Source organism: Bidens hawaiensis, unplaced genomic scaffold (genome assembly GCF_021521415.1).
Source record: "Bidens hawaiensis isolate Kalapana, Puna unplaced genomic scaffold, B.hawaiensis_p1.1 tig00007028_1, whole genome shotgun sequence".
NCBI classification, from domain to species: Eukaryota; Viridiplantae; Streptophyta; class Magnoliopsida; order Asterales; family Asteraceae; genus Bidens; species Bidens hawaiensis.
In genome coordinates, this window is record NW_027491480.1 from 505885 (window position 1) to 521056 (window position 15172).

The following is a 15172-nucleotide window of genomic DNA, read 5'->3' on the forward strand; positions in this document are numbered from 1 at the left end:
GAACAAGAAAACTACACGAATAAAAGAGCATTTTACAAGCTTGCAATCGGCCAACCACTCTATCCAAGAAACTATACACTTAGGCGTCTCATTATAACAAACTCATTTTTTTTGGACTATATAAAAATTCTCATTAAACGACCCGATAAACCGTATAGACATAAGAAAGATGGAAAACTTGTCGCACTTGTAGAAAAATTCTTTGGGTCTGTCACTAGGTGTATTTAATGATATAATCTTTTGTTGAATAAATATAATATTATAACAAGTTTTTAAAAACTAAGCCAAAGGCAAGTGCAATCAGAAATAATTCAACCGGCTCTAATAATTAACGAGATCAAATCGACATTCATACGCGATTCTGTTCTTTACTAAACAAAATAACGAGAATGATGTCAATGCATTCGAGTACAATTCAAGAACAAGTTCTACTCAATGCTGTTTCTCTTGTACACCACCGTTGGCAGACTTAGCGGGGGCCACTTTTGCAGGCGTCGAACGGTCAGCTTGAGAAAACTGAATCAAAATTTGCATTAAAACAGTAACAATCCCCAATCCAACCGCAGTGAATGTTAAACCCTTCCATGAAGATAAAAGATTAGACCATTGCAAGAATTTGAAGGTCCCGAGTACAAGCAGGCATGCCCAAGTTACAACCACCTATTGCACAAATAATATTCATGTTATGTTTTATTTTGTTATATGTAATTAGACCATTACAAGTGCTCTTAGTTCTTACCACAAGAGATTTTATTGGTCGGCCGATATCAACGAGTTCTGAATCAGCAAACGAGTTTGTTATTTTATGTTTGTCTAATAAATCATCCTGAAGATAAGAACAATTAATGTAAATAAGCAAAACAAATAATATATAACAAATAGTTCATATATTAAAAGATGTACCTTGACGACAAAAATATCTTTACACCATTGTGCAATACCTTCTTCGGTTTCAGGTAGATCCTTCATTAAATGGCGCTTAACTCTGACATCAATCTGCACAAAAGAGGGAATAAGCCAAACGCTTATATATACGAATGAACTTAAGCACATGTAAACTAACGGACATAAATGAACGCAAAAGAACAACCATAAACAAACGCTCACGAATACAGATGAGCAAACAATTTTGTTCATGCTAGTTCGTTTGCTAAATAAACGAACTTCCTGCCGAACAGTTCACAAATGGTTCGCTGAATAGTCATATAAAAAACGATTTAAAAAAGTTGCCCGAAGTATACTTTTAGTACACATAAACTCCTATCTTTATATTATGAAGAAATTAAAAATCTACCCTGTACACTCGACCTATCTTCACCTTTTATTTTAAGTCTTAATCAGCTTTTATATTGTTGCATACTTTATTAAACAACTAACACATAATATTATTATATTTTTAACAAACTACATCATTAGAAAGATCTTCTCGGTACCATAAAGATGAACCCAATATAGAAACACTAGTGATGTTTAAATTAAACAAAATTCACAATGTAGTTTTCAATACACATTATTTCTGTTTGAAAAAAAAAAGGTTGAATCAACACTATGTCAATAACACATAATGATGTCACTAATATGTAACTTAAATAACAATATTTGTCTCCATGCTAATATGTGGTACTTCTCAACAATAACTAGTTGTAGTAATATAGCTTTTTTTCATTATATTAATCATATTAAAAAAATAATAAAAATGGTTGAATCTTACCGCATCAGACTGGCCTTGAAAGAGCCTAAGCATTGTTGGCGGGGTTGAATCTCTTGGGATTGCGACCGTCATATCAATAATTGCAGGAGCAAATGATCTCATCTCACTAACTGAAGTAACAAACCCCTAAAAAGAAACATTAACACATAATTAAGTGAATAAAAGAATAAAACCAACATCAATAAGACCACAAACTACTTGGTCATAAGAAATTGAAGTCATCTTGTTTACCATGAAATGAACATGCATGATATTTTTAGTGTTTCGAAATGAGTGGATGCGAGATAATGAAATTAACACTAATCACATCATAATCTTACCTTTGTTTAGGCGTGTAAATGAACCAAACACTCAGTAAACCGTTTGACAAGAAGTTTATTTATTTAATAAACGAATGGACATGAACAAAACTTTTGTTTCATTTAGTTAAATGAATGAACATTAGCACTTGTCTCGTTCGTTCATTGATGTTCGTAAACATTCGTTCATTTATGTTCGTTTGTTTAATAAACAAAGGGACATGAACATAACTTTTGGTTCGTTTAGTTAAATGAAGGAACATGAACGTCTCGTTCATTCATTTATGTTCACTAGTTTACATCTGTTTTGTGTCCTTTCCTTTATATATTTATTTAATTTTTTAGGCCCGTTACAATTTAGTCCAGTTTAATGAAACTAAAATATCTCTCATCACAATTTAGTCTAGTTTTCTTATTTTTATAGGCCCAGTAGATTGATTTTCACACTTTACTTTTAACTGATGTTTATTCGTTTATGTTCAATTTTATGAAATTAAAATATCATGCATTACAATTTAGTCTAGTTTTATTATTTTTATAGGCCCAGTAGATTGATTTATACGTTTTACTTTCAATTGGTGTCTGTTTGCTTATGTTCGTATACGTTAGTGTACCGTTCATTTATACCAACAAACGCACACGAACACAATCAATTTCTTAACGAGCGAACACAAACATGAAACTCCCATTCGTTTGTCGTTTGTGTTTGACTGTTTGTTCAGTTAAAGTCAAACAAACGAATACGAACATGCCCAGTTCGCGTTCGTTCATTGCATATGCAGGCCTACCTTTGTTCTTGGAATTAACACGTTTCTAGGAATTGGTAATCTGTTTGAAGATGCATATTCTTGAGCTGCTAAATGTTTTGCTTTTGTAAACCGAGTGCCTTCAACAAAACAGGCCAACCAAAACGGTTGAGGGTAGTCTTTTAAACGTTGAAGACCCGCCTGTAAAACATGGAGTGAAAGTGTGAAAAGACACACACTAAATAACCTAAGTTAAGTAAGTGTGATACTAATATTAGCACCTTTATGGTATTTTCATCTTTAGCCCACTTTCTCTCAAGAAATAGATACTCAGAAAACCACATTGACCAACCTATGACCTGCATGTATCCAATAATAATTATCTCTGTATATATAACACCATTCTTAAATTAGTATTTAGTTTATTGAAATACTCACAGGAAGAAACTTTGATGATTTCTTCATGACAGCCAATGTGCTACCAAGACAACCTGATCTCTGTTTCATAACAGTTAAAAGAATATCAGCAAAGAGTATAGTCTTTTCTGACATGACAATGAGAAAATGATCAAATAAATAAGGATTAAATTAAATATAAATTGTTCCAAAAGTTCAATATTTCAGGTATGTTTACCTGGTCTGTACTAATAAAATAAAGTCAGTTATTTAACTGTCAAGTTTCACTGAATAAATGAACCAAAAAGCAGTGTTCAAACTACGCCTGTAAACGAACCGAATGGACGCGCACAGGGGATATTCATGTTCGTTCGCTTAACTTTAACCAAACATACGATCGAACACAAAAAATTAAACAAACAGGGTTTTCTTGTCTGTGTTTGATTGTTTAAGAAATTAGAAACTGAATGTGTTTGTTTCTGTTTATGTTTGTGCATTAAAATTATAAATGAACGTAAAAGACCTACCATAATTGAACATACATGAAAGAGCATAACTGACGAATGAGCATTACCGAAAGAACATAAACAAATGTAACCAAACTAACTTGTAAGAACAAACATAAATGGACGTTCACACTCATAAATGAATGAATGAGGCATGTGTTCATGTTCATCTGTTTAACTAAATGATCAAACAATGTTGTTCATGTTCGTTCATTTATTAAATAAATGAATATAACTCCATGCATGATATTATCTTTGTTAGCATGTTCATCAAGTCAAATAGCCCTATTATATATGATATCTAAGTGTCTTATAAAGATAAGTATGATATATAAAAAAACTCCTGAATAAGTAACTACATATCCATAAGGAGTAATTTGGGTAATTACCTGAGCAAACACCCATCCAATGAGCCAATCAATGTCACTTTTATGATTAGCTATCACAAGCGCGTGTTCCTTACCTGAAAAGTAGGGTTAGTTATCACAAAATCTATTAATTAAAAGACCAAAGTAATATGTTAAAAAATCAGTATCTAACTAACCCATCATCTTTAGTGTTTCAGGATCTGTGTATAAGTTAACCTGCAGCAATATGACATCAAAATCTTAACAAGACTTCAAATAAATTTTATATATATTTTATAGAATAGCAGGTCTAAACAGTTCTTTTAACATGCACTGGTTTTAAATATTGAGATTACATAGTTAATCACTGATTCAAATTTCAAAGATGTGGAAAATGATTCTTTACTTCCTGAGGACAACACTTATATGAACAAAAAAACATTGGCATCACTAAAACGCATATTTAAGGTGATAACTTATAAAATGAATCCATATAGAAAACCACGGTTAAACATATATTTTTGGTAAAATATTAATAATGTAACTGCTACAAAAAAGTAAGCATGCAATCATGCATCTTATGAGAATATGGTAAAAAACAAGATATTAAACCTATATAACATTCTCAGATTGCTAACGTAAGGTGAAGTAAAATGTTTTTGATAATCATTCTGAGATTGCTAATTTCAAACCGATCATTCTCGTGGAACCAAATTACAATTTCACCATTAAAATCAGCTAATGAGTTGTTTAAATAAGTAAAACCCCAAACAACACACTTCCCCAATATTAATTTCATCTGCAGCAGATAGGGGTGCAAACGAGACAAGCATTATCGAGCTCGAGCTCGAGCCTTGTATATTTATAAATATTTACCATTTTGGACTTCTATGTATTAAATTTCACATTGCACTGCCGCCGAGCTTTGGCACGTTCAAGACTTTTCTCAACATATAAAAATAATAAATGTATATAAAAAATTTAATAAATAATAAAGGATCAGCGCTCAAGCTCGGCTCGTTTACACCCCTAGCTGCAGATAAAAACACTCATCAAACATATAAACCCCCAATCACCGAATCAATTTTTGAATCAAGTAGTTGATTTAGCTCCATATTTCTTAATAGCAGCATTCCTTTAAACAAAAATAGTAAAAACTCATTATAATTGAAATCAGTAAACATAACTGATCGGTAATTACTTCATATCCATCAACACATGCATAAACAAACTCATCAACAATCAAATAAAAAAAACTCAACAAAACCTCACAATAATGAAAATCAGCAACCATAACTGAACCCTAATGCACTTTATATTCATCAACATACGTACAAACAAACTCATCAACAATCAAATCAAAAAACCTCAACGAATTAGCAACAACTCACAATAATCAAAAACAGCAACCATAACTGAGCCCTAATTCACTTCACATCAATCCACAAGCACAAACTTCAATCAAATCAACCTCACCTGCTGTTCTTATAATAATAATAATAATAATAATAATAATAATAATAATAATAATAATAATAATAATAATAATAATAATAATAATTATTATTATTATTATTATTATTATTATAAAAATTAAAAATAAAAACTCGCCTTAATTTACTTCATATCCATCAACACATGTATAAATAATAAAAACTCATAATAATTAAAACCAGCAACAATAACTGAGCCCTAATCCACTTCAAATCACTCAACACACACATAATTACATAAACTTCAATCAAATCAACCTGACTTGCTGTTCTTAGAAATAATAATAATAATAATAACAACAACAACAACAACAACAACAACAATAATAATAATAATAACTCACCTTAACTTACTTCATATCCATCTAACACATGTATAAATCAATAAAAACTCACAACCACCACAACCAAGCCCTAATTCACTTCAAATCACTCAACGCACACACATAATCACACAAACTTATTAAAATCAACCTCACCTTAACTCCTGCCCACCAATCAACAATCCAGACGAGCTCCAGCCACAACAGCTCAGCCACAATCCGATTCATCCGTCTAAACAAGCTCTTCGAAATTGGCCGTACGATCACAAATATAATCGCCTGTAGGATACATAATTAGTTCAATAATTAATTAATTAATTGCATAGAGTGAGTTTAATTGTAGTGAATGAATTGATAATTAATCGGCTGTAGATAAATCGATTAGAAATGAGATAGATAATTAGTTAGTTAATTACATTAAGTGTAGTGAATGAATAGATATAGATATAGATATAGATATAGATATAGATATAGATATGAATATGACCTGAATGAGATTGACGATGAGACCGGAGATGAAGAAGAGAAGGCCGATGGGGAGGATGACTACTGCAGCTGCGATGGCCATGGCGGAGACTGCAGAGTAAAACGGTTAGACTCAAACGAAGATATTATTATTATGAGTTTGGATATATATTTATATCATGTTGTTGTGATAAAAGTTGGTGGGCCAAATGGAAAAAAAAATGAAAATGACTATAAGGATCAATAGTCATAAAAAAACACCTTAAAACTTTATAACTCAAATTTAATAAAAAAATAAAAAAAAATGAAAAAACATAAAAATATTTTCACTGTTTTTCTCGTTCTAAAAAAAACGGTAATATTGAAGGGGAAAATTCATTGTGTTTTTTTATTTATCATTATGTTTTGTGTTTATGTTCGTCATTGATTGTGTATTTTTATCTTGGCATTATGCCTTTTTTTCTTGATATTGTGTTATATTACTTAACATTGTGTTATATTTATTTTATGATATATTGTGTCTTTTTAACTGTGTCTTTTGTTTATTTTCGTCATTGCGTCTTTTTTCGGCATTGTGTCTTTGCGGTGTTTTTTTTCTACTTTTTCTTTTTTTAACGGGAATGACGTGGGAAACATTTTAGTCTTTTAAATTTTTTCGTTTTCAATTTATATTTTGATTTATGATTTTTTTTTATTATTTTTTGAGATTTTTTAGTTGTTTTTTGTGTGGTCACAAATTCTTCTCACACATCTCATTTTTGTATTATTTGTATTTTAATTTTTCCCAAAAAGTTGTTATAGTATTGTTTTTTGTTCACTTTTAAATGTGTGTATTTTCATATTTTTGTTACTAAATATAAGAAAAAGTTTTCTTTTCTTCTTCTTTCTTTTGTTTATCGAAAGGGCTGGACACATGGAATTACTTTGACATATATATCACTATTTCGTTCGAAGAACAGAACATGGTCCATACATTGGCTGAGTGAAGAATGAAACCTTCTTTATAAGGTGATGGATACTTTTCCTATCATAACGCGTTTTAAATCCGTGAGACGATAATATTCGTTCTAACAAAGTAGGCAATATCATGGTGCGGCTATAGTGGGTTGTTACAAGGATACCATTGGATCAATTGACCTTACATACTTAGTTGATTATTTGTTTATGCGGATTTCTATACAATCAAAGGCGTGAAATCACTTTAATTGTCGTTTGCTAACTTAATTATAATCAAATAGACACAAAACATATGAAATGAATAGCAAAAACATAATATTTTTGTAATTTTCATTTTTGTTGTAAAGGGCGGTCCACAAAAGTTACTTTGCATGTCCGACTGTCCTTCTAAACATTTGTCCGATTCTTATCTCAATCAAGGTGTTATAACTTGTTTAAAAATCACATAAATAGAAGTTAAGATCACTTATAGTTATCTTATAGCGAAATTGCTTTTGGCAGTTAAAATAAAAGTTGAAAATATTTTTAATTGAATTGAGTTTTCAAAATAAATTGTGTTTGGATTAGGTGATATTGACTCGACACTAATTATTGTATGTTAGTTTATGTAAACCTAGCAATGAATGTTTATAGTGGTAATTACCAAACTAGCGCAAATTTAATACAAGACAAAATATTTAAATTCTAAATCCATTACATGTCGCGTAACACGTTTCATACGATCAAATACATGCACATCAAATAAAATAAATATTTTTTTGAAAGGACAATAAAATCACATAAATAGCTCAAACCCGAGTCCTTTGATTTATATAAAAGAAACTACATTTGTTTTGGCGTTATTGTTCCTTCCTGATAGGCTGGTAGTTGGGATTTTTGTTGTATGCCGAGCATATATTTATAAATATTTATATTTGAATACAAAAAACTAAAACATATTGGGTAAATTTGTATAATAAAATAAAAATTAATATTACAGTATAGGTGTTATAAAAGTTTTGGGAGTAAATAAAAGAAGATATGTAAAAAGAATCATAATAAGTTATTACTATCCTTTTATTAATGACAACACTTTTTTAACATAAAACATGTCTTTAAAATAACAAACAATTAAATAATATACGTTTTTTTTTTGAAAAATGACAGACTTATGAGTAAAATTTACCTTCTAAAAATGCAATTCTTAACATTAATATTTTTGGCAACATTAAGTTCATAATAAAATATTTCCTTAAACATATAAACTTTAATTAATTTTTTTTAATTAATGGCAAAAAACTAAATTCCTGTTTAATATATAGTCAAATAACGAGTGCCGGTCATCTACTTTAAACTAACGTACTTTTGTTTTATTAACTGTTGCCATTTTTGAATTTTCTCATTTTCAATCCTAATAAGATATTGCTTTTTTAGGCATAAATATAAATTATCTATTCTTAAAATAAAATAACTTTATTTGTAATATTTCTAATCGCTATGTACCACTTGATGTAGACACTGAAATGATCATATATCTTTTTTTTTCTGTAAACTTCGTTTTTTTTTCCTTTAAATTACGTCGGGGAGAAGAAATTGGGTTCTTAGTCCGTACTTCAACTTGCCACACAACTCACCATATTGAAAAAAACAAAAATTAAGAAAATAAAAATTATAGCATATGTGTTTTGGTATATAATTTTGGATAAACGAGCATGCGTTTTCTGGTAATTTGGTCGGATATCATCTAACCAAATAATATAATTTCTTAAAAAGAGTATTCTATGGCAATTTGTTCGGATATGCTAAAAACAAACTCAACATATTGGGAAAAAAGATTAAGAATAAAAAATAATAGAGTATATGTTTTTGTATATAGTTTGGATAATCGGGTATGCCTATTTTTTTATTTTATTTATTTATTATTTTTTTGTAATTTGGTCGGATATCATGCAACCGAATATATAATCTCTTAAAAAGAGTATTTTTATGTTGAATTCTTGTCTTGTGAAATGACTGAAATCCATCTTAGTGTATCAAAAACTCTCTATATGTAAATAGAAAAACCTCATCTCTCATATACATGTCTTCTACCTAGAAAGTTTTAAAGATCTTTCCCTAAATCACTATTATCTTTCGACACAAATGAGTTCGGTCAACAATCTATTTCGTACTTTACAATTTGCAAAAGTACGATGAAGAAACCAACACGGTCTTTTTTATTATAAACCCTTACGGTTCCACTTGACCGTTGGTTCCCGTATGTGTCAAACCATCCCGTGAAATCGTTATTCATGAAGGAGGCTTTAGCGCTTGGGTGTGGAAGAACTAAAGTGAAGGAACATGATGAAAAAGAAAATGGGGGTAAATAGATGAAATCAATGCAACTGAAATACCTAATTTTAGTTGAGTGAAGACAAAAAGACTAAATTACCCTCACATAAGGTGACTTAACGTCCAAAGTAGACATTCGTCTATCACAGTGATCAGAAGGGTGACAAATGAGTAAAAAGTTGAATTTAAGAAGTTTGGATAAAATGTGGATATGTTATCGTTGGTATCTTTAAATGGATCTTAATGTCGGTTTACTTGAGTAAGAACCATGTGTCGTGTTTGAAAAATCGACCAATTCACGTGTGTTGTTGGTGTATTAAGTAGAGGTGAATCGAAATTGGTTAGGATCAATTTGATGAAGATATTTGTTGTGCATCTTGCCATCTTGGTAGAGCAACAATTGTGAATCTTTATGATGTCATGTTTTTGAAGATGGCTGGTCCCAAGCGTACATATATAGGAGATTCTTTGAATGTTTGGCTCGTTTAATTACACAGGGCTCGAGCTTGAGGCTCGTTTCAAACTCTATTTTCAAAGCTCAAGCTTGGCTCGTTTAACTTACACAGAGCTCGAGCTCGGCTAGTTTCGAGCTCTATTTTCAAAGCTCAAGCTCGGCTCGAGCTCGGCTCATTTACTATTTATCAATTATTTTTATACAATTATAACTATTTTATATTTTTTTTCTATTATAATTTTATGCATAAAATAATATATATTATTAGTTACTTTTATTTATTTTTTCATAACATTATATATATTAATTATTAATTAATAATTATTAAATATATATTTTAAAAAATTATATATATGTCAGGCTCGTTTAGGCTCGCGAGCTGGCTCGATCTCGATAAGTGAAGCTTAGGCTCGAGCTCGTTTATTAAGCGAGCTCACTTTCAGGCTCGAGCTCGGTCTCGTGCTCGATTAAACTCAGATCGATCGAGCTTTTTAACAAGTCGATCTCGAATAGCTCACGAGCAGCTCGACTCGTTTGCACCCCTAATCATATACAAGTCTTTTATAAAGGCCCACCTTTTACACACTTAACATCAGTTAGGCTTCAGCCTTCTCTTATTCAAAGTTCAAACTTCAAATATTGTGGTAACTTCATTACGGATCATATGCACCACTTAATTGAAATATTTTGAGTACATGGATCAATCCTACAGCCACTAATTTGTACATGGTTGTCTTTGAAGTCTCTCAGTTAGTTAATGATAGGATTGTTATATTCGATCTTAGAATGTGCTCTTTGAATCTTTGAATGTTGCAAGTATTCTGATATTGGACCCAACATATCTCACCAACAAAATGGACGTATTTACGTCTTCCACTAATAAGAATAAGTGAAAGTGAATACCCGCAACTTATACCCAATCACATGCTTAACATTAAATGAGCTATTGAATAAAAGGCAGCGGTGGCCTTCATCAAGTTCTGTTCACATGCTTGTTTCAAACAAGAAACAAATAGCATAAAACATAATGTCATTATTCTTCCCAAAATGATAGAATAGTTTCACACATTTATTCACTTCAACGGCCCCGATGCCAATATATTCCTAGAACGATACAATACTTTCTCTAAAATGGTTCGTTTTGACCAAAACCGACTTGATACTCAATAAATATGACTCACTTCGGCCTGAGCCTTTTATGACTCATTTTGGCTTGAACCTATCATGACCCAACCCACAAGTTCTACCACACATAATGATAATCATGCATTAATGTTTAAACTTTTCAATAATCCATGGTGAGCAAGTTAACTTGAACTTGAAAGTGTTCATAGGTTCTTCGAATAGAAAAAAACGGCTAATGTAATCATAAGTGATACTGTGATAATGAAAGGTTGGGCGTCTCCATTATCTAATTCCTGTGATCTATTAACGAGTTTGTAGATTAACCTTGAGGAGTTTAGTGTTTCATATTCACAATAAGATGTTTACAATACATTTAGTAGACGCATAGCGCACTGATGAAGTATTAGTAATACATAGTTGGCCATATATTGGTCAGCTTACGTTTATCTACACAGTCGGTTTAAACTTAGTAGCACACCAACTTTGGTGAAGCCTGACTACTTGGTTGTATACTTGTATTTGAAATTTGCAGTCCTCGTCAATTAACTTTATTCTCATTATAAACAGCTAAGCAGTTAATACGGAAAAATATCAGATATCGGTCAAGGACCAATATCTGAGATATCGGTTATCGCAGTGAGATATCGGTAATTTTAATATCATGTAAAATTCATATATATAGCAATTTAACACTAATAATTCAGTATATAGTCTCCTACTATTAACAAATTAACCTTTTGCAATTTACAAAACACTAACAATCGTAGCAAGTAGGAATTGATTAAGACTTAAAACTATAAAATTGAACACTAAAAGTTGATAATTAAAACCTAAAACACTGATATCGGAATATTGGTGATATATCGGCCAAATATTAGTCTAATATCGGTCAAATATCAGTGAATATCGTTGATATTATCGGTACCGATAATCTGACTTATATATCGCCAAAGGACCGATAACCGATAAATCACTGATATATCGGCGACATGTGCAGTCGAACCATGACATCAACTGGGAACTCTCTAAATGTAATATTGTTGAGTTATGTTGGTTGGTTTGGGCATGTGGATAGTATTTAACTAACATCTTATCATTATTTAGAATCATCAAGGAATATTAAATTATATGCAAACATAATAAGAGGTGGAATTATAATGGTTAACTAGCTTTCATAAATCGTTACAAGATTTCACAAACATAATTCAGTTGGCATACATATACATATACATATACATATACATATACATATACATATACATATACATATACATATACATATACATATACATATACATATAAATTACGCTGAATTAACAAAGCCTAATCTTCTCTTTGCCTATCAGTTCCGTAATATACATCTTCACACAACAATTCACGAACTCGTATACAAATCAACAGCAATAACAGAAACATCGAATTCAATCGATTAATACAAAATCACGAAACGTGTGCGTTCGTATCGTATCGTTACCTGACGCGAGACTGAGATCTAATTCGATCGATTGACATAGAATCACGAAATTACGCTGAATTGACAATAATATCAGAAACTAATTAGATCTAATTGGATCGATTGATACAGAATAACCGAATGTGTGTGTGTACGTATAGGTGTTACCTGACGTGAGATTGAGATCGGATGACCGGTGAGAAGATCCGTGTGAAGGCGAGGCGTAAGCGGACGGTGTAGAGAGTGAGGTGGTTGAGGAGGTGCTGGAAGGATCCGACGAAGAGGCTCAGGCTTCTGATTGGTGGTACGTAGAGAGTTAACGGCACCGCCGAGAAGGCGACGATGAAGAATAATTGGAGCATTTGTTATTATTGTTGGTTGAGAGTGAGTTGTTCCAGGTGGGGAGATTCAAAGCAAGAGATAGTGAGATTAATATTTGTCTGGTGATGGGGTTCTTCAACACTGGATATTATTTTTTAGATTCATTGTTCATCGCCGCGTGGACGGCCACGATCACTTCTATGTGAATAAAAAAAATATACTTTTTTTAAAAAATTCCTAAAATGGTTCGATAGATTTTATTTTTCTCTCAAATTTAATAATTTCAAAAATGTCCCTCTCTAACTCATATTTGACCATGTGTTAGGAAATTTAACACGTCTTTGACGACACGACGTGTGTCGTCAAAGACGTGTTAAATTTCCTAACACATGATTAAAGAAGAGTTAGACCTCAAAACACGTAGTTAAAGATATGTAGGCAACAAGCGCATGGTCAAAGATATGTTAGCTTTTTGTTAGTTTTTTTTATATTATATTTTTTATAACTATTTTACTTATATTTGTTTTTCTTTTATAGCTTCTAATATATAAAGTTTTATATTATTTCGAATATACCGACAAAACATGCTTACTTTTATCTACAGACTAACATAAACTTACTCAAACTCGAGTCGTGTCAAATCAATATCGAAATGTTCAATAAAATTTGATCCTACTCGGTTTTAAATAAAATTTATGTCAACATGTAGATAAAAGTGAACATTTCTCGTCGGTATATTCGAAATAATATAAAATTTTATATATTAAAAGTTATAAAAGAAAAACAAATATAAGTAAAACTAGTAATATAATATTAAAAATAACAAACAAAATGCTAACATATCTATGACTATGTGTTTGATGCTAACACGTCGTTAACTACGTGCTTGGATGCCTAACTCATCTTTAACCATGTGTTAGGAAATCTAATGCATCTTTGACGACGTGTTATGATAACATGTAGTCAAAGATGAGTTAGAGGGATCATTTTTGGAATTATTAAGTTTGAGGGATAAAAATAGAATCTATTTCGAAAATAGGGCCATTTAGGGAATTTTCCCTATTCTTTTTGTTAACTACGGAGCTCTTAAGCGTCAAGTAATCTGCAGTTCGACGGAAAATTGACACGCCTGAAGACTCACTGAGGGTAAAATCGAACGCCCAAAAGATCGAATTGGAGATCACAAAGATCCTGGTCTTTTTTCATTGAGTCATCCATGTCCACCTAAAGTGCTATTTGTGTGGATTGAACATGGGTTTTATTGAGAAACCCAGACTTCCTACCGGCTACTCGCTACACCACATCGAACTGGAGATCACAAAAATACCAGTTTTCCTTCATTGAGCCGTCATCATGTGCTTGTTTGTGTCGATTTTAAAAATGTATGATTATTTTGACTTTTATTATTTTTATTTGTTTAGTTTGACTACTCGGTAAGTCATGTGGGTTGTATAAGGTTACATGGTCCGGAAAGTCATGTGGGTTATTATTTTTAAAAATGTATGTTATTTGTAAAAGATGTTATACAACTTCGTATAAACTAGAATAGGATTTTATACGGTTGTTATATGTAAGGTGGTCTGCAAAAGTTATGCAACCCGTAAAACTTTACTGAAATCAAGTGTGATAATGGTGAGTTGTTTTACGAGTTATGCGGTCCATATAGCCAAATGCACACCTGTAATAAATTGATGGTGTATATAAAGTAGCACCATTTCAAAATTAAATTGTGTATTTGCTATTGCATGTTTAGTGCCAATATCGTCCTTTCCATCATTAAAGCTTGTTTATCAGGTTTTTTTTCATCTAATATATACGATTTATGAATGCAACATTTTTAATATAAAACAATTTGAAGACTTGACTTTGATGTGTTTGAAGTTTTGAAATGATAAACAGAAACTATAACCCAAATTTACATGCAAACGGATAAAAAAATGTTACCTTAACCGCATAAATATGCTGTCAGCATGTCTATATTTACATCTAAAAACCCAACAAATAATGCAAACTTTGAAAAAGAAATCTAGGTAGAAGTCATACATGCAAGTAATTGCAAGCACAATTGTCTAACACTTGGTGAAGAATCCGACTGAGATATACTTAAAAGTAGAGTTTTCGCTTCCAATAATCCTTCTGAAACGCTTTGCACAATCGCTTCCTCGCTTGCCATTAACGATGCTAGTAACTTGGCACCGCCCATCCTTTCCTGATAAACAATCATGTTGTTCTTTTAGCTGTTGTTTGGGCATGGGTTCAGATTAAT

The 15172-nt window shown here is 31.4% G+C and overlaps 1 protein-coding gene across 1 annotated transcript; it reads right to left on the reverse strand.

Moving 5' to 3' along the window:
- Positions 1–432: 432 nt before the first annotated feature.
- Positions 433–6411, reverse strand: LOC143634134 (1-acyl-sn-glycerol-3-phosphate acyltransferase 2-like). The gene is made up of 11 exons (XM_077102293.1): positions 6309–6411; positions 5978–6100; positions 4203–4242; positions 4048–4121; positions 3195–3254; positions 3038–3115; positions 2799–2957; positions 1712–1837; positions 904–996; positions 740–826; positions 433–660 (listed from the first exon to the last, which is right to left on the reverse strand). Exons 1-11 carry the CDS (start codon positions 6387–6389, stop codon positions 433–435), a joined length of 1149 nt encoding a protein of 382 aa, XP_076958408.1. The 5' UTR covers positions 6390–6411.
- Positions 6412–15172: the final 8761 nt, after the last annotated feature.